Source organism: Pararge aegeria, chromosome Z (genome assembly GCF_905163445.1).
Source record: "Pararge aegeria chromosome Z, ilParAegt1.1, whole genome shotgun sequence".
Lineage (NCBI taxonomy): Eukaryota > Metazoa > Arthropoda > Insecta > Lepidoptera > Nymphalidae > Pararge > Pararge aegeria.
The window spans coordinates 14532847-14554279 of record NC_053208.1 but is presented as its reverse complement, the minus strand read 5'-3'; the positions used below and the strand labels follow the sequence as shown (position 1 = coordinate 14554279).

The following is a 21433-nucleotide window of genomic DNA, read 5'->3' as shown; positions in this document are numbered from 1 at the left end:
GTCAGATTCCCGGAAGCCCTTGGCAACCTGGGTGGCTACTTTTAGAACAATACTAACCTTACGTTCTCGTATTTTTGGATATAGATCTTATGGAATTGCTCCTGGCGTGGTTCTTTAGCAATGTCTGCCTTCATCTCCATGGCAACATGACGTGGCAGCACCGACAGGAGGAGCCGCTCCTAATAGCAACAGGGAAAAAAAAATTATACGTAGTGCGCACTACAAACAAGTTTCTGGAACTGGACATAAACATTAAATATATATAAAATTCTTGAATAAACAATATTTAGATAGTAATTGCTACATTAAAAATAAAACTGTGGCAGTAGTATACAGTTGTCAATTGTTTTTACATCACTAAGATCTAAGTGTTTTAGTATGATAATCTACTATTTTAAGTGAAATTTTACAGATAAACTGTTTTTAGCGATGAAGCACCATGCAAGGCGACTATTTATAACTGGTTTGCAGAATTCATGCGCGTTTGTGTCAAAATCAGTGACGAATTTCATAATGGTCGCCGTCCACCGCTGTGAACAACAAAAACATCGATGCACATCATCGATGTTTTTGTTTTGTTGTCGTATGATCGAAAAAGATAGTCATGTGACCTACAATCAGACCCTATATGCCTAAGAAGGCATAAGCATGAGTCAACAATCGATGCAATACAAACAGTTGGTTATGAAAAAGCTGAGCTCGCGGTGGATCCTACACAATTTGACAGAGGCTTTAAAACCAAACCGCGTCACTTAATTCATGCTCACCGGGTTTAAGCAAATAGCGTCAAATTCGGTATGAAACACAGTAAACAGATGACGGGACATGGATTTATTGCCGAGACCCCAAAAGCAATAAACCGTGTGCCGAAACTAACCAAAGTGGCGCTTGAGCGAAGTACCTAATGATATGAATGATATCTTCTTTTTTTAATAAAACTGGACACGTGGCTACTACTTGGAGCATTATCATACCGTGAATAGTGATTGGTACATCACCATTTGTTTGTACCACGAAACGAACGAACTCCGCAAAAATTACCGTAAACGCGCTATCATCTTGCATTACGACAATGCAAGCGTTTATATTATAACAAACAGATAAACAAAGAACTTACTAGCAACATATTTTCAAGGTCACCAGGGACCAGTGGCATAAATATTTTCAAAATTAGTTTATTCGCATGAAAAAGTGCTATGTGTCGCATTTATGCTAAAGGAAAATGTTTTTAGAAACCTTTAATTATTTTTTGTACATTCATTGTAATTATTTTGTTCTCATTCATTTCAGATATTTTCAGTGTGCCCGAAGTATGAGTCCAAATGCCGTAAAGCGTAATCGTATAACTTAATGCAGGGATGTTGAGAGCGTGCGAAATATGGCACGAAAAATAATGCGATGGTAAGTAATGATAACGGTACAATCAATACAGCGTAAGATGGAGCGTGCTTCTAGAAGACGCACTCACTCTTGATTTGAAGGTAATTACTTTATACCTAGGTATATCATAGCTGTAGCCCACGAGTTTTCGGTTTTTGAAAATTCCCGTTCCCGAGGACACACCGACAATTTGACATTTATAATATTAGTATGCATGCCATCTCGTAATATGGCATCAAAGCTACCACGTATTATTTTCTCTATTATGATTTTTATCATTTGATTTAATATCGAGATGGTTTACTTATGATTTAGCAAGACGATTATATTTCTGAAATAGCATTTAGCTATATAATTGTGTCACCGTCAAGGCTTAGTTGGAACACACTTGTGACAGGTCGTATCGGACTCGGTGGTACTATTAAATCTACCGTACAATTCTGTGCGACCTATTTAGCTCACCTAATCTCGTTGGAGGAATTAATCCTTTTGGGACACACTCGATCAATGGCGGGTGCTATTCCCTTATTACGAATAGTACCTAGTGAAAATAAGGCTGAAAGGTATACTTTTCCTATAGTATTTCCGATTTTTAACTACTTAGTTCTTTAAATTACTTTTTAATGAATTAGCTACTTTGGACTGAAAATACCTTAAGGTCGAATCCAGCTTTTAATTTAGGATCAATGCCAAATTGGTAGGAGTCATGTCTTTGTCGGAAGGGTGGTACCTAGCGATGGCCGAAGCCTGCCAACAAACTAACTATGTATTCTTAAAATATATCTACGGTAGGCTTAGCAATTTTAAATAAATCTCACATTTATTCAATATTCGAATACAGTTAGCTTTTCCTCCAATATACATCGTGAACTCCAATTTCATGCTTTCGAATATCATGGAAAAAAATATGTTTCAAACATTACACAATATTAACGGCGTGTTTGCCAAGCAAACAGAGCGCAAATTATCCAGAAAAAGAAAGGTTGATGGTTTTAGGTCCTACTTTTGTTATTTACTGCAAGTTATTTTAATAACTCGTGAGTTATATGCTTTCACTGCACTGTTTGATGAAACATACTGAAGAGAAAATATAATGAATGGTAAGATTGTGTAATTAACAAAAGAAAAGAAACAAGTTAGTTATGCAAGTAAACTAGCATTCCGTTTTTAACCTTTAAGGCGGAAGTTTACAAAACTGTCAACACGTACTTCTTTCTTACTACCGAAAGTCAAATTACAAAGATTAACTTTCTAACTGGTTTGAAAATGAAACAAAATATAAGTCTGACAACATCAGAGTAAATTCTTTTATTGAAATCTTACCGGCCATTTTGAATTCCACTTGAATCAAACATAGCTAAGAACACTCTCGACTAATTCGACCCAACGAAAACAACAAAATCAATTCATTACATCCGTTCGCACACATCAAACTTAAAACACCCCGTCGTTTTTGCGTAACCACGAAAATTGGGTAATGATCACCAAATGTGGTTTGACAAGTACTATATTTGCCAAAATCTAAATTGAATATTCATGTGTTGTAAAGGTTAGAACATAAATATTCATGTGCCCGGCCGCGCACTTAGGTTCTATTGATTACTCGTAACGTGGTAAAAATATTGTTAAAATTAAAGTTAAAATATGTGGCTAAAATGTAAGTGCTTTTCACTTTTGGTTAAGCAATTTTTACTTATTTTGGAACATTTTACTCCGATATGATAGCAAAATGAATTTTTTTTTGTTATAATTTCACATTAGGATGGTATTTTACATTTGGTGAACATTTACTATTCGTGGCAGTACAATATAATTCTATAACGTTATATTTTAATAAATCTGACATTTATAAATCACTTCCTACAAGTCCTGAATGACTGTAACGCCCTGTATTTAGACAAGTTTTCTGTTTTACCCATAACCTATGGTGATTGATTATCTTCAAACATGGCATCTCCTTAGCCAGTATGCTCCTCATTAGGCCACATCATTACTTAGGTGTGATTGTAGCCAAGAGATACAACATACATTTTTTGACATACACACTGGCTTAATGTTTAAAAAAATCTGTATCGCGAATGCACTTCAATAAATATTATTGCACAATATATGCACGCTTCAGATAATTTCATTTCGCTTACTAAATTAATAATCATTTGTAGTACTGACAACGGAATTCCAAGTGAATGCAATATTAATCACAGGTGAAAGCTTAATGCAGTAATACGGCTTTCTGACTAAGTAGTTAATAATATTGTACGCCACGAGCGAATTCGAAATCTTAATTTCTCCAGTATGAATAAAAACAGATGGTTCGGCGAATAACAATTTTGTATTTATTTGACCAATAAAAGATATCTCTAAGACTTAATGAACTTATGAACTCCATGGTCCAAAAATGAACCACGAATATCCAAATATTTTGGTCATTATTTTTACGTTATAATCTTGTTGCAACGGTAAGTATGAGCATACATATCTATTGAATAGTTAGGGATATGTGTTTATTATGATATTGGGTTTTAACAGTACTAAATACAACAAGTATATTTAGTTCTATACTATTAAGTAGGACAAGGTCATCTCGTGCGCGCCCGCCTGGTGCTTTTTTAACGTTTTTGCACCAATAAGTCGGTTCAATTTTGTTTGTTCATTGAACAAGTCCATACGCAGTAATATACTGATTCGATGTGAGCTACATACTAGTTAAGTCTAATAAATTGACTTGATTTCTATTGTAATAGCATAGATTTAAAATGTCTCAAGCTCAAACAATGCTTTTCTGATTCAATAAATTAAAAACTTATAAAAGAGTAAAATAAATTAAAAGTTTTCATATTTATTTAAATAGCGTTAAATTAGGATTAAGTAATATTATTATAATTTAAAATAAAATTATTCGTGAGTTGCTGGTCTCTTGTTAGTTCGAATGCAAGTTCCTCTTTAGGTAACGATAATTAGAATAGATGTTTTCTTTTCATTAGCATTCGTCACTTCCCGCTGCTTGTAGACATTCTGGTACACTCAAGCAAATGACCGATAACAGCAAATTAATTTGATCGGTTTATCGCATGGGCAAACGTTCCATGCGCTCTGGTGCCTTCAACCTTGCACAGTTACTAGGCGCAGCAATTTTATCGCTGGTTGAGTTTTTAAACTTATAAAACAAAGAGGTATATTAAACTCCCTTCGTCACTTCAGCTTCGCAAATTTGTTGGCTATTTTGTTGTTATTCTGGTACTTTTATGAATAACTTACTAATTACTCGTTTGACATATTCCAAGCAACACATGTACTCTTTCTGAATACTTTGTAGCTTCCGAATAGAACTCATTAGTGATGTTTCAGTACACACCGTCCGTTTGACCCGCACACACATAAAATTTAGTAGGATGATAGTCCTTTCAATCAGCCACTTGCAGCTGCACAACCCGGACGCTATTTACCCTTTGATCACCTTATCAGTCGGTCTATGTGTATTTGGGGATCGTACTCAATTCAACAAGATCTAGAGAAACGAATGGTATCCGATCCTGGGGTACCGTTGTTAAGTTCTACGTTTCCTGACGCCATCACGGCCTGCTCTGCATTCCTTAAACTAGTAGACATTTAAAACAAATCATAAGTCATTAGGTACTGAGCGTAAGTTCACGCGCGCATATTTAAAGGTACAATAAAGTATTTTTATTTGTAGCGTTCATATTCTAGCTATTTGGTTATTGCAAATCCAATATCCATAAGATAAACGAGATCCTAGTGCACAGTACCTGAGAATTTACACAAAAAGCTTTTTATCAAAGAACAAGCCGATTTGCTATCAAATAGGAAGGAAACTGACTTACCAGATAACGTTCTTAAGGTACCCCTCGACAATCGTTGTCACCAAATATTTACTGCTCTCTTTGACGTAGCTACATTAAGGTCCTTTTTTCTTGTCACTTCAATCAATAGCTTCAAGTTTCTATTTTTCACTGAGAGCGATCCATGCAAAACACTTGCCTGACTCTATCAGGATTGGTCGTAGCGTTTGATGTACATAAGGTCAAGCGACGGGTACAGCAAAATTATTCTCTATTAAAATTTCTTAACAAATCTATAAAAATAGTGGACCGATAATTAGGAAATCCTTAAACACAACGTTTTTAATTATCTCTAACATAAAGAAATACTGGTTTACGCGGAACATGTCGTAAAACAAACCGAAAATAAGTTACATATTAAGTACCTTGATGTGCTGAGTCCTTGCTATACAGATAAGGATCAGTTAAGAAATTTGTATCAGCTCGATGTAAGGAAATTAGTTGTTCAGCCCTGTGCCTCGTAAAATAGAACACGTTAAACACCATCGCTAGGCCTTTGATATTATCAGTAATATGTAATCATCAGTATATTATCAGTAATGAGAAGGGGCTAAAGCCCACCGCGCTGGCCCTTTTCGGATTGGTGGACTCTCACCACACCTTTGAGAACAACCTAACGATATTTTCCTCCACTGTTGAATCAAGTGATATTTAAATTGCTTTAAACGCACATAACTTGGAAAAGTTTGTGGTGCGTGCTGGGAATCGAACCCGGTCCATCGAAAGTGAAGTCGAAATCGTACCCACTGGGCTATCACCGCTTCCGATTTTTGAGATGTAATAATAAATGTTATTGTGCAAGACTTGGGTGCAGCTGGTTAATAGCGGTGACTGCCGAGAAAGAGCAGGTTATGAATCCCGTAGCCTTCTAAAGCCGTCTGCAGCAGTGAAGACTGTCAACACTTACTGGAGTAACAGATTTAGGCTCTGTCTCCCTGTCTCTCTCTCATATGAGAATAGGCCTAAGTAACGCATAGGGTGAAGAAGATGATAATGATTCAAGGAATTATTAAATACTATCTTCAAGACATAAACTACGTCCTACTTGCATATACAACTCTTATCTTAAAATAATCAATACTTTACTGATAAATACCGACGGTATCATGTTTCAAAGGAAATAAAATCTCCTACCAATAAAGTCGTAATATTATATTGAAAGTAACCTCGTGTGCACTCTCTTGTGGAATCTTCGTGCATTCAATTTCAAACTTATGCTTTGAGTTTCATATTCATTTTATAATACTTTCTTTGCGACAGGCTAAGTCTTATTTTGCTGAGGAATTACTTCGAGTTTGTATGTTAGACTATTTATTTAGTAAAGAAGAAATTAAGTATTATTTAAGTAATAAGATAGTTTTAATCATCATCAGCCTATAAGTCCCACCTAAAGAAGGGACGTGGGTTCCCTGGCTTTTGATGATTATATTTACATGTCAGTAATAATATCGGAGACCGGTGGTATACCCTATTCGTGAAGGCACAGGGATAATAACGCAAAAAATTTCTTACTTCGTTCTTGTATTACATTTTTCTTACGAGGAAAACCTATCTACAAGTTCGGTCCGAACAGGAAATCGTATCCAATACCTTGTAATAATTGGTTGACTATGTGAATTAATAAGGCAGTAGGTAATTTGATTCTACATTCCGAAAATGGATGGTTTACTCAAACATGTTTAAAAACTTTAATAGGGTTAAAAATCTTCTTTAAGTATAAAAAAGTTATCTTACTTAGATAAAGCTTTTCAAAATATACAGTCAATTCATAGATTTTGTTAAATAATTTCATATAATTTGTATACATGAAATTCAGTCCAACAAGTAATATCAACCATTCAGTCCAAAAATAAGTTTCAATAATGCATTTCTATAATATGGAAGCCATTAGGTAACCTTGCGAATAGTGCAGCAAAAGATTAAGGTATTCAATTGACTCAATGTAAATAAAAAAAAAAACTATTTAATATTTTTAGACAATCTTGAAAAGAAAAGTTGCAAAGGTAAAAATTAATATAATTGTATTTCTGAGAAAAATAACCATTATAATTACTCAAAAATTCAGTAATATGCTTAAGCGTAGACTATGCGTAGTTAAGTCGCAATTATTATAATCTAATGGAAGTTATATAATTCGTAAGTGAGATAACTTTTAAAAATGCATTAAGCTCAAAGAAAATTATGTCTACCCATCATTAATAATAGTACGAAGATTATTTCTACTTGAATATTTATATTTACTATGTATAAGCATAAAATTAGGTACCATGGTATCACATAAAGGTCGTAACGTAATGTTGTACTGGTCAGTGGCGATTACTTATTCCTCGTCCGTACGTTCCGCTTGTGAATATAAAAGACGATTGAAATTTCTATATTTCAATACATCAATGTGCTTAGGGAGATGTTGAGGAGTCCTCGACACTGCAGTGCGTTGGCAATATTTGCGGATGCTTGTTCGAATGACTTCTAAGCAAGCGTGCAGCGTCCTTAATGAGCAGGCTATTCAGAAGTCTCAACACCCTCTGAGCACATTGTCTGATAAGCTAGCAAACCTTCTCTAGGAGGAGCTGGAATTGTGTGCACATCAGCACCAGGGCATGTCGCAATGGCGTGTGGCCCGGGCCATGACGTAGATCATAAGGACTAATATAGAATAAGTAATTGTTACTGCGACCAAAAAAACCTTACACAATTTAGTAACTAAATTGTTACTAAAAAAAATTATAAACCAGAAACAGGATTATTTAATTATTGTTTCAACATTAATTAATGCGTTATTGTGGCTTATTTATAAGAAATGGAAATAATATTTCACGGACATATATTTTAATTTCACTTAAGACTACTTTTTTCATTATTAACATAATATTTTTGTATGACTGGCCATTTAGACACGAGGATAAAACATATCGCGAATGGTTTATCTCTTGGATTGGTTAACAAATACCATTATTTCAGACTAAAGTGTCGCCCTATGTCAATTAACTTGAAGCGTAGACGTTATCCTCATGTGCCTGCAATGACACCAGCAAACATTCCCTTCAGACTTTATAGCTAGCACTTCCCTGGATGGGCTCTGTCACTAAAAGCTACTACTGTTACTAAGAAATTTAATTATTACTGAGACCAAATATAGCTGTTACTGTAGGATAATATAGCGTTCTGATGGTGAAAACATACTAAAATCGGTTCAGTTAAACGAAAAAATCTTTCCTGTTAACAAAATTAGTGTAGATAAAGCGCTAAGATAATGTTACATATGAACATAATTATAATAATTCAGCAATTATAGCTGGTACCTAAAGTTGTTCCGAGTTATATTAAGTTACTCGAGTAGGAAATATTGTTGCAAATGAGAAACGGGGAAACTGTGGAATTATGGTGTTATAAAATGCATTAGACATACATATGTGTATCAATGGCGTTTTTTTCTTAAAGGTAACATTAAATATTTTTGTTAACATTATCAACAGTTGAAAATATATGCTGAAATCATAAGATTACAATCAGGGTAAAGAAAATTACGTACCTGTTGTTCGTTATCCTTTTGTATGGCGAGACGCGCTTCCACGCAGTTTCTGGTCTCCATAAAAGCTCGACGCTGGGCCTGCTCCCTCACAAAGTGAGTCAACGTACCAGCGACATTAGAAACGATCAATGCCATAAGGCTGCTGAATATCTGAGTAAAAAAAAAACATTACATGATCATTTTTTTAGTTTTCATAGACATTTTACCGCCATGTGAGAATATATTATGTTACATGATACAATGAAAAATAGAAATATCATAGCGACGTGATAATAATACAATTTGCATATACAGCTGTCACCACCCCATTTACCGTGGGTGTCTTAAGAGGCCACTAAGGGAATATAAAGGAGAACGGGCAGCATCGTCCACTGTACTACTTCTACCATCTTCTGCGATAACCAGCCCTTGTGCCTCCCATGTTGCCAACCCACCCGTTGTGAGAGGCCTTGAGTCCAGCAGTGGACTTTTACAGGTCATTGATGATTGATGAAAACTGATTTATAAGTGGTGCCAGACAAGACTAGAGGAAAGAATTCTAAATCCCGAATTCCGGGGTTACCGGGACCTCCCACATTTAAAACCACAGCGTTCACCGCTGCACCACGGAGGTCGTCAAAATATAGTAAGTATCCGAATGAAAGGTCTTAGCTATACATACCTGGAATCCATCCGACTCTTTGCTCATCATTTGAGCAATAATGTTCACGACTCCAACAGCAACCGCGCCCACTGTTGCTTCGTGCTGCCTTAGCGGAAGTGCCGTGTACGCGAAGAAGGTGCTTAGACAAGTTGGTGCTGCGGAGATTAGCACATTCCTACAAAGAGATATATATCAATTGAGTATCAATTGAATCATATAATTTACTTAAAAATGTATTAATTATTATATATAGATCATTCTGAAGAAAATCTGCATTAAAAAAGAAAAAAATTCACAATTTCACACAAACAAATTGTATTAAAGAAGTTGTAGGTACACCACGGATCCACCCGCGTCAACTAGCATAGTGATTTGCAGCCTTAACCCTCACTAATAATAAAATATTTTTAATTTTTATTTATATATTCTAGATATAAACACCAAGTTCAGGTTTATAATGTGAGGTGTAGATAGTAATGATAGCCATGAAACTTTTTTCAACGCAATTCAAGAATCGAATCAAATAGGTGCCAAAGAGTAGTATGCCTATTGGAGATTCAATCGCGCCTTCATTTGAAACATTAAATCAAGAAAACATTGAGAATAGCAAATGGCCGAAGGCACTTACTTTACTCATACTTTTCATTCTCTAACGCAAACAATAATCTAGGTCCCTGGCCTATGAGTAGCTGCACCAACATAAGTCAATTGTGGGTAAGCAACGTTAATCCAAGTTGGCAAATGTATGGGTGGCCGACTGACCGACGAATCGAAACCCCGAAAGTCATGGTAAAACTGAAAGCTTTCACATGCACTCTCACAGGTATGCAGATTTGCTCCCGTTGTTTTCCTAACTAGTTGAAGGCGTATTGATATTTAATTGCTTAGAATGTACTTAGCCTCGAACTCAGTCCTCCATAAACGGAAACGAAGCCTTATCCTCTAAGCTAGTGTTATCGTCTTCCTACTCCTTATGGACGATAAGGATAGCATTTCTGAATTAAATCTGCCATCTCAAGGTTTTGGATTCGATTCGGGCATAACGTGTTAAAGACGAGTTGTCGGAGTTATTCCATTAACATGCACATTTATTGCGAATAATAATGTGACATTCAATTTAATCCGAATGAAAAAATTTGGTGCAAATGTAAATAGAACTTTCATATTCCGAAAATAACTTTTGAACGGAAATCAGGAATCAAGTTAGCCTCTGACCCAAAAGTTGTTTACATGCATCAAATAAAGTCAATCCGACTGAAGCACGGAACAAGCTCTGCAAAAGCTCCATACAGTCAAATTTCATTTTGAATGAAATTCACAAGGTTTGCAGAAAAGTTGGGAATCGCTTTGAGTATCTGGTAGGCAGGTATACAATAGCTTTGGTTTGGTGTTTGACTATTAAATGACAAACAACAGACGATTGAGTTTATTTATTTATTTTACTTTTATTTACCAACAGCATATGATTCAGTAAAACAGGGTCTCGTAGAAAAATTTGGACCTTAAATAGTACATAAACTAATCGTACCGGGAAGTTTTGAATTCAAGCTGAGCTAACGAAAAATATATTCTGCTCGGGAAATAATAATTACAAACTAATATTTACAATTAATATAAGCCGTCTAACTGTTCACGTATGGGCATGGTACCCAAAATGCTGGCGCTATTGCTCCTTTGAATTGCTATAGTTCGTAAATTGGTTGAGTTAGCCGACATGAAGGTGTTTCTAATCGGGCATGGTCAAATATTATATAGAGCCTAATAGCCTTTACTTCTCAAATAAAATGTTTGCAATATTTGTTTCTTGAAGATTCTGTGAAACATCACTGACCAAAATTTCAGTTACTTAACAAGTATTTTTTATTTACTTTTACGTTTATTTGTTATAGGCATGTTTGTTTATGTGTTTGATTAAATTCGCCGAGAGAAGCTGGCATCCTGGATACGGACGTAGGAAAGGATACATATATCCTGGATATTTTAATCCTGGAATAGCATCGGGAAAAGTATTATTACTTAGCCACCCATTTGAGTCAACGTTGAATTTGGGTTTAGGCCTTTCACTGCTTTGTGCGCCGCTTTGACCCTTTCCCCCACGCGTACTGTTCGCGACATATTTCTGTTTATTCCACCGACCTTTGTATTAACTGTACCCAGACTGTCCTATATACGCAATAATATATTCAAACGACTAATATATGTTTTGCTGCTATGCCAGTTTTGTGAACTAAAAATCCGGCGACTATTTAAAGTCATTATAGAAACGAAAAGCATTCAAGTATATAAGAAAAATTCTGGGAGCAATTCTTTTAAAAAACCGAGTAACAAGAAAGGGTTAGAAAGAATTCCGAGAAAATCTGGAATAACAGCGCGCGCGGATGTGATGGGTCATAGAAGAACAGTTTAAGGTTTGTATGGGAAAATTTACTTATCAAAAATTGTCGGACGAAATCGTGGAGAATCTGTAGTAAACGATATATTTTGTAGACTATATTAAAAAGTAATGCTGATGAATCGTGGGGCACATCTATTCAAGTTTTAAACATGGCTACATCTACTTAATTATATTTTCTACTGCGTCAATTTATTTTAATTATTATTTGGATTATTATGTTTTTGGGAAAAAAACTAGGTGTATTTTGTTAAAATACTGTGTTAAAACTTATTGATGGTTGTATTCAAAACTAAGTACGTACATTATTATAAGGCTTTTAAAACCATTTTTCGTATTGCTTAGAAAGCTATGTTAAGTTTGCGAACGACTGTGAAAACGATTGTATAGCATTACAAAAGATCTCACTGTAATGGAAAAAAAAATATGTGCGTATCAAAAGAGCGCCCTTTGGGTCTTCCTTGAATAAAGAAAGTTATGTTTGTTTTGTTTTTAAAATAAAATATGAGCCCATTAAGAAATATTGTGTTTATTTGTGAACTTGGTTGATTATATTATATAGAAGTAAAAATGATTGTGCATTAAAATTAAAAGTCACATGATCTATTCGAATAAAATGTATCGACGAAGTTATTAGAATTTTAAATTACCTGAGTACGGCTGACGCACTGTATGTAATTTCGGTTAGCAGGAACATTACGATGACTACGTAGGAAATAGTCAGGAGATAAATCTCGTTCACTGCCGGCCGGGCTAGTAACGCTAGCAATACTGAAAATAAGAGAATAGTTAAAAATGCAAAACAAAATCTATTAATAAATAAATATACTACGACAATACACACATCGCCATCTAGCCCCAAAGTAAGCGTAGCTTGTGTTATTAGTAGTAGAATTATATACATAAATACTTAGAATATACATATAAACACCCAGACACTGAAAAACATTAATGCTCATCACACAAACATTTTCCAGTAGTGGGGATCGAACCCACGGCCTTGGGCTCGGAAAGCAGGTTCGCTGCAAACTGCGCCAATCGGCCGTCAAAGATATAATGAAGACTGCCGAGTAATGAAGTAAAATCTACAAAAAAATTCATCGCATATCGCGAACGAAGCCTATTGTTTTTCGAGGTGAAAAATATTTTTTATTTTAAGCTATAAATGTACCGAATTGCATTCAAATCCGTTCAGTAGTTTTTGCGTGATGCACACACCAAAAGACATACAGACAAACAGTCAAACAGACACATTCAGACATTCAGAACAAAATTCCAAAAATTACATTTTTACGTTCTATTGCGTATTTCTGTCGTCTCCCAGTTATCTTTTTGAAAAATCTTGAATGTACAGACCCTGCTAGTCTACGATTTTATTATATTTATAGAACAATATATGCGTATTTAAAATCTTTTAAAGTTTTATAGCTTACGAAAACATACGAAACAGATTCAGAAAGACAATTAACAATGAAGTGACAAGCTGACCGTTTAGGTCAACCCTCAGAATAATGAGTATTAGGGTTATAATTAATAATAAAAGTACAAAATAGTAATAGTAGTTTTTTTAAATTTTCCTTGTATTTTATGAAAATTAAGCTTAATTTGCTATACTCCGCGAACAGCAGGAGAATCTGTATGGTGTAATTTATAATTTCTTCAATCCTTACACAGAAGAAATGTTATAAATCGAAATACAATTTTTTTCTGGAATTATTTTCTGGAACTTTGAACTGAAGAGACGATTAAAGTTATACAAGAGCCTACAGGTGTTATTATTCTAAATATTCGTACTTTTTTTTAATACAGGAACATTCATGGTACCACTCCGTTGGGCGGTACGCAGTAGATTAGTGGGACTTGCGGCCACTAAAAAATATATGTGTCCCTCGATAAACCTATAAGTAAGAGTACGGGATTCACTTGCGTATGCAACGCACTCTCGCCAAGATTTGACCCGCCAATGAATGGCGGTCCCATCGTTGTTAGCCTGGTCGTTACCGAATCCTACCACGAGGCGCGCGCTATAAAGCACGCCGCCTTTTCAGGCATGTTATTAATTGGGTGACAAATTTAAAAATATTCGTAACCTAGGTACCTATATAATTATATATATAGCTTGCTGTTGCCCACCACTTCATTTACGTTTATTTTGGGTTACTAATAAAAAAAATCGGGAAGCTAAATCCTTTAATAAAAGAATTAAAAAAAAATTACGATAAAATTAAAAAAAATTAGGGGTGGGTCACCCTTATCATTAAGGGGTTGAAAAGATAGAATCGGCCAAGCCTTTTCGGAGGTGTGTGTGCTCGAACACTATGACACGAGAATTTCCTGTATTACATAATACAATACGATAATATTTAGCCTTTGAATTATTTATAAACGCGGATAGGATTTCTTGTACTAACGAGATACGAGTAGCAGGAGTTTTATTCAGGATTAAGATTTAGTATCATAAATAGATATTATAATACACATTATACTTACATCCGAGAATGGCCACTATGCCTCCCATTACTGATATGTTGATAATGTGAGCAACATGACAGTTTTGGTAGTGAACCTGTTCAAGCAAAGTAGCGTTGTATTCCGTTAGAACCATAGCTGTAGTCGTAGTTATCGGCGCCTTTTTCATGAAGCTGTTGAAAAAAAGAAGAAACCGTTAGCAGTAATAAAAACAACTTACGGACATATTCCTAGTTTTAAATTACTTTCATTATTTTAAAGTTAATAAAATATTATTTTGTACTTAATAGATTTCATGTAATTTAAAATTTTCGCGCTTAGGCCTTCCTTTCAGAGGGACAACGTCCGATCTCCGGCACGCACTTCATTCTCTTTGAAGTTATCATATTTTCGACATTATGTGCTTTGAATAGAAATAAATACTTATCACTTGTTTTAACGGTTAAGGAACACATCGAGAGGAAACCTACATGCCTTAAAGTTCTCTATAGTGTTTTTATTTCTCTAGGGTCTCTCTCTCTCCGAGAAAGACCCCTCCTATAGTGAACCGGTTATGGTGTTGATAATAATTATAAACTATCATTCAATATTTATTATAAATGCGAACCATTGTAGGACTGTACACAATTAAACGCTTGTCTTATTTACCGCAACATGACAGAAAGTTTGTATATGAATAAAATGCAAGTAAAGATAATAATATCTATAGTCATCATCATCAGCGCAAGTTTTGAATAAGTTTTAATACTGCGATGCAAATGCGAAATTATTATAGATCGTCGGTAGAAACACAAGGGTTTCTACCAACCAGAACCGGGCTGGGTGGTGACCGTCAGATCAGAACATAGTTGTCACCACCCCTACTCTTCCCACGGGTGTCGTGGTTACCTAAGGAATATAACAGAGAATGGGCAGCAGCGTTCTTTGCGCTACTAGTACCATATACTACCCAACCATCCATTGGATGATATTTAAAAAAAAAAAACAGATTTTCACGTCTGGCAATTTTTCCTATTATTTTTTTATTCATTAAAATTATTTATTTTTTAACTTGATTACAAAAAAATTAAAACATGTACGATAATATCACGAGTATTCGTTTCGAAATATTGCGTTTTTAGTAGTAATATGACCGCCAGGACGTGAAGGACGTGCTAGGCCGCTTCAGGGAACTTCGTAAGAGAAGCCCTAAGACCACGTTTTAGTGGCAGTTACCACAAGTGTATTGGTGAGTGGCGGATGAACGAATTCTAATGTAACCATAATTATAATAAATAACCTAAAATATATTTCCTGTGAATTTCTGTCCACTTTGGTTTGACAACCTGTGGTTGGTACTACTTAATAGGGGCCTTACAAAAATAAGGGTTAACATTTCGGAATGAACTTCAACTGACAGAACAGTGGCAAATGTGGCGTTTTCATACGTTTATTTTCTTTATTTTTATAGAATTTGATATATGGAGTTAAGTTTAGGTGAGATATTTTTACAGGTTTGGTTATTGTATATGGAGGAGGATTACAGGAGGAGTTTTATAGAATGTAATATTTTTCATGTGTTACACAAATAACTACACTGGAGATTTGTTTCTCATGCTTTTTACTATAGACACTTATATACAAAAGTTAGAATAATAAAAGCGGCCTCTTATACGGTGGTAAAAATGCAAGCCTTTAATGCATTGGGAGTTGGGGTGTCAGTACAGAAGTACCACCGGTCGAGTACCGGTATATCCAAGTGTTGAAGTATTTGTGTTTGATAGAATGCTCAGTAACCTTAACAGAGTTTCACAATAAGTGGTACTTCGAATGAATGTGATTAAGAAAAAGGTTACGTCTAATACTCATACTCTTCTCCACCCTTTAATCGATTACCCTCAAGACTTGTATATCTTATCTTATTTGTAGGCAAATTTTTAATACGTAAACCAAGCTGAAACGGAAAACCTGCTTGGAAAGGATGTGAAAAATAAGTTGTAAGATAATAATAAGAAAACATGAAACGTATTAATACCCAATTAGGGCAATTAAAATTCAGAAAGAATTATTCCTTTTTGTCGTTATTCGCTAAAAAGGAAGTCACTAAAATTCAAACAGAACAGGGTGAAATGGGAATAATGCATAAAATATATCTACATACCCTACCTTGCCAGACCTTTAATAATCTTATTATATGCCTTGGTTGCTTGGATGAGATTGCTATGTAGCGTTAAGCCCACTTAATTGTGTCTTTTATCTAACTTGCTCTTTCGAATTTATAATATTTCTGTGATTTTTGTCTTTGGTGTACAGTTTATTCATTATTAACTCCCATCCAACAATTCATGCCTTATCTACGGTCACGTGTCAAACCTAACTAACCATTAGACCAAAGAGTAAGTTAAAGCTATACTTACTTCCTAATGCTCGAGCTTGTGGTTGTTGCCGTGAGTGCTTGCGTAAGGTTCTCAACCATGTAGTCTGAGTAAATCAACATCTTCAATTGCACAGCAAATGCCGCAGCCCCAATAAATATCAAGAATACAATAAAAAAGGACATATTTGATTGATTCATCCGCAGAAAATATCGCTGGTACAGCATTTCGTTCTGTAACAAGAAACTTTTATTAGAATGGATCAAATGACGATATGTTATAATTACTTTTACCATAAAATCTATTGATTCGACTCTTCCATAGGTACTTAAGTAAAACTTAAGTGTATCAAAATTATTAACAGACTCAAAATGGAGGAGGTTCTCAATTCAATTTAACTTATATTCATGTGTACGTTTCAAATGCTGTGAGGTGGAGGCAGCTCTCCTCGTGAATATAGCGGAGTACGGGCACCACCGTCCTCTGTGCTACTACTATTATGACATGCGATCACCAACACGTGTACCAATCGTGGTGATTCTGGGCAAACATACCCCAACCAAGAGGCCTTAAGTTCAGCAGTAGGCGGTTATTTTGTTGATGAACGCAATATCTCTGACATCGATTTTGTTTCATGTACTTTCAATGTTCGAATCCAGGAGTTAGCGCGCTACTCACCCCTCACTACTGAGAACTCTGTCGAATTTCTCTGTCCTTAGTCTCGCACGTTTTTCGCAGTAGACACGGACTAGAGTAAAACTTCATTAGTAATAACATATGATAAATAATAGTTGTGGTATCAGCTTACTGACACAGTGATAACTTTAAATGTTAAATACATAGGTACCCATTCATTGATTCATATACTACCTAATATGTTACAGTATACAATTGTCGTATAACATAAATCCATAATTTTATTGGCACCCTCGACATACACGGAAGGTTTATCAAAAAAGTTTGACTTTCGCCGTCGACTAACAATTATTTTCGCAACTGTTGTATACGTTTGATGAAAGTTGTTCGTTAGAATACTGGCCACTGCGAAACTTGTTTTTTAAACCATCTGTCTGCCAATGATATTTGTGAATCCTATAAATATAGACATAATAATTAATCGTACAACGTGCAGAAGTTGCCCGCCTTTGAAGTCGGTGAATGAAGCCTTTTTCATCATACAGACAAATACAGAACGGTAATACGAGTATGTGTAAGCAGTCTATGTGTGTATGTATAATTTTTATAGAAAATTAAAACTAGCAACACAAATATAAGTTATTGTTAAAAACAAACAGTAACCCATAAAAGTTTTAAACTCTGGTTTATTTAACGAATAAAGAATAATCAGTGGTCACAATTTATTCGTCATTTATTTTCAGAGCTCAAACGACGGTGGTGGTTTTAAGAATCCGCAATGATTATACGGTTGAAAAACACCGCATAGCTAACACGACTATGGTGGCGACCGACTAAGCCTTTAATTTGTTATGTTTTAAAACAAGGCTATTATCAATCTAAGGTTCATAATTCATTTTCCTCTCATATACGAGAGCACACAACGCTGCTCCAATTCGGTTTGGTGGGTATTTTACTCTTATACTTGCTTATTTTCGGGCGTTTTAATCACACATGATATAAATTTCAGTGGTAGTTCACGGTTCGATTTTCGTCTCTTCCTCTCTCTCGCTCGAAGAATTTATAATTCGGCAGGTTTACACAAAATACAAAACGACAATGGAAATGGTGGTGGCACCCGAGCGAATCTAGTCCAGCTTGTATTCGTTAAACTTTTCTCTACAAAAATACTTTTGCGTACGAATTCATTAATAGCAGGGTCAAGTAAATATTTTCCCTCCTTTTGGTAATAAAAGCCAACCCTTTGATGTAAAACATTTTGTGGTTACTACTATTATAAAATGGTTTCAGTTAATTTGTTGGCCATCCTGGGGATAAAAATATTGTGTCCGAACGGCATTGTGTCAGCCTTTGTCTTGTGCTTATAAACATAAATGTCTGCGGCAGAAATAGCCGTGATCACATTTGTACGTTTGAAACAAGGTTTTCGTTTTAAAGTCTTCCCACTCCACTTTTTAATTTCGTTAAATAATGAATTATTATTATTAATTTTAAGTTATTTAAATTGTATGGTTATTACGATAGCTGGATACGATAATGATGAAAGTTATTTAAAACTCAAAAAACGTATGTTCCACGGAAATCAAAGGCTTAGTATCCTTAACAACTCTGATATGTAACTCCCTGATATATTAGTATTATTATTTGTTGCGAATCCACTGGAAAAAGCAAATGCCATTTTATAAGTGACTAAACAATTATGCGTTGTAAATTTCATACAGATTCTCCTGCTTTTCGATGTGTATAGCAAGATAAGCTTAGTTTTCATAAGGTCGTACCAGCAGTTAGTTCAAAGTGTAATGCAGTGAGGATGTGTAACACATAGTGGTTCAAGTTTGAAAGCTTAGAGTTCTTTAAGATAATGTTATGTGAATCGTGTAAATACATGTGGTTTGTGTGTTGAACGTGAATGTTTTTGCTGGGTGTTTATCTATGTATTATAAGTATTCATGTATATTATTCATAAAACATATTCATCAGTTATCGTAGTACTCAAAACATAAACTACGCTTACTTTGGAGCTAGATGGCAATGTGTGTATTGCCGTAATATATTTATTTATTTAATACTGTCATAGGCGGTGATATGGAAATAAAAATAAGATTTCCTGCTTTTAAGTCCAAAAACTAGTGAGGAGTAGTAAATTTCTTCTGACACTTACTATTTATTAACGTGACAGATCGATTGAATTATTAGTAGGTTATATTACTTATTATGATAAACAGTAGATTGATGAGCAAGCGTTCTACAAACTGCAAACTGTTACGTCATGTATCAAATATCAGGTACCCAGGTACCTTCTGAAAGTGTTTATAAATTCCTGCTATTTAATACCCTAATATGCTGATTTTACAAAGGCTTTTTGCATGGTTAATTAGTTATTTTATTATAGCAAGCAACGTGCGCATGGTATCATAGTAATAATAATTTATTGTTTAATAGTAACGGTGTTTATGAATGAAAACTAAAGTATTTTCAAGGCGATTGATCTAAAGTTCCGTAGAGGTCTGATACTAATAGGACCTGTTTATTTCAATAATCAAATATTTAACATTTTTTTATTGAAATAAGTAAGGAAAATATCAAATGAGATATCATTTAATATTTTTCTTACTTATTTGAGCTGAGCTATAATGATTGTCAATATTAAAATTATATATTTTTTTAATGCACTTAAGACCCAGACCTTCGTTATTTTATAAAAGCTGAACTTTCTAAGCGCATGCTCTCAACACAACTTAAAACTATGGACAATCAGGAAGTTCCTACCTTTTATTCTCTGTTTTTTTTCTCCTAATCACTCTTTTTTGGACATTTACGAATGCAACTTCTAATGAAATTGGAAGGGGTTAAGTTATATTCTCATAAAAAAAAAAACACATTTTTATATTTGATGAACTTAGGTTGTTATATAGCACAAAAAAAAGTGGGCTCTTCTTAGACCAGGGCGCGTTTGGAACCCTAGCAGCTTTAGGTTTAAGTTAGCGAACGAACTTATCACCATCCCTTTACAATTATTTAAATATATATGTATGAACGCTTAAGGCATAAGGGCCTGTGATAGGCGTACATGAATAAAGAAAATTTGAATTCGAATTTGAATTTAGAACCGCTTCCCTGCCAAGGTCACGATAACCCAAACGCCATGATTGTCTGAATAATTCTCACCTACCAGTGTTGGAAGCTGAGAAACTTTCAGCTTTTACAAATTAGCGATAACAGTAACAGAGAAGAAATAAAGTTAGATACTAATAGTTATGTTTTTTTATCTATAGCGCAAGGTTTTCTTCGGACACCTTAGACTTAAACGTCGAAGACCTCTTTAATGTTTGTTTAATAACAAAAAAAAATATGTATAAAAAGAAGTTACCTGATTATTCACTGTTCCCAATTGGTGTGAATTAAGACTAATTGCAAATCTTTATAATTGAAAATATTTAAAAAAACTCGCTGTCAAGTGGGATTTCTTTCGCGTTTGTTTCGGTTTCTATTTATTTCACAGGACCGTTTTTTCCCTAGATAACAAGTATCCTATGTACAATCGGTCAGGTTACAATTAATCTCCTTACCAAAATGTTATCGAAAACTGTGTGAAATTTACTTTCGAATATATAGTATTAACGAGCGAATAAATATATATATCCGTACAACCATGTGATATTATTTTTTAACTGGTTGGTTACAAATTGTTAACATTATTGCTTGAAAAAAGTTACACTATAATATGTCAATAAGTTTTTTTCAAGTTTTATTACATTTATGGTCATTTAAATGGTATTTCATTAATATTTTTAAATTATTGTACGTATGTATATACTTATTTAGGTTTATAGAACACTCGTCGCACATAAAAGTTTGATATTATTCGAAACACTGTGCAGAATTCGATATTGTACCGGTACATCCAATGCCGCTGGATGTATTGCAAATAGAGGTGAAATCAGGGAACAGTAACGGTACGTGTTCACATACCTATCGGCCAATAAACTACTGACTTTATTGAAGCCATATTTGCAATTTGTGTTGACACATCAATATTTACAACTCAGTAGATTATTTAGTTTCAACCAATCATAGATTCACACTCTCTGAGACTAAGACAGAATTATATAATACAATGCTTTCAAAAAACGAGAATTCAATTATTTTTTATATTTAAAACACTTA

The 21433-nt window shown here is 34.6% G+C and overlaps 1 protein-coding gene across 2 annotated transcripts in view; it reads right to left on the bottom strand.

Annotated features, from left to right (window-relative positions):
- LOC120636666 (adenylate cyclase type 5-like) overlaps nt 1-20942 on the bottom strand; it is a 50938-nt gene extending 29996 nt beyond the window's left edge. For both annotated transcript variants that reach the window (XM_039908230.1, XM_039908231.1), the window contains exons 1-7: nt 20637-20942; nt 16673-16863; nt 14298-14449; nt 12458-12578; nt 9434-9590; nt 8773-8922; nt 58-179 (exon numbers count right to left, since the gene is read on the bottom strand). In XM_039908230.1, coding sequence (XP_039764164.1) covers nt 58-179; nt 8773-8922; nt 9434-9590; nt 12458-12578; nt 14298-14449; nt 16673-16857 — 887 coding nt within the window. In that variant the 5' untranslated portion in view covers nt 16858-16863; nt 20637-20942. The remainder of the gene's footprint in view (nt 1-57; nt 180-8772; nt 8923-9433; nt 9591-12457; nt 12579-14297; nt 14450-16672; nt 16864-20636) is intronic.
- Between the last annotated feature and the right edge of the window lie 491 nt (nt 20943-21433).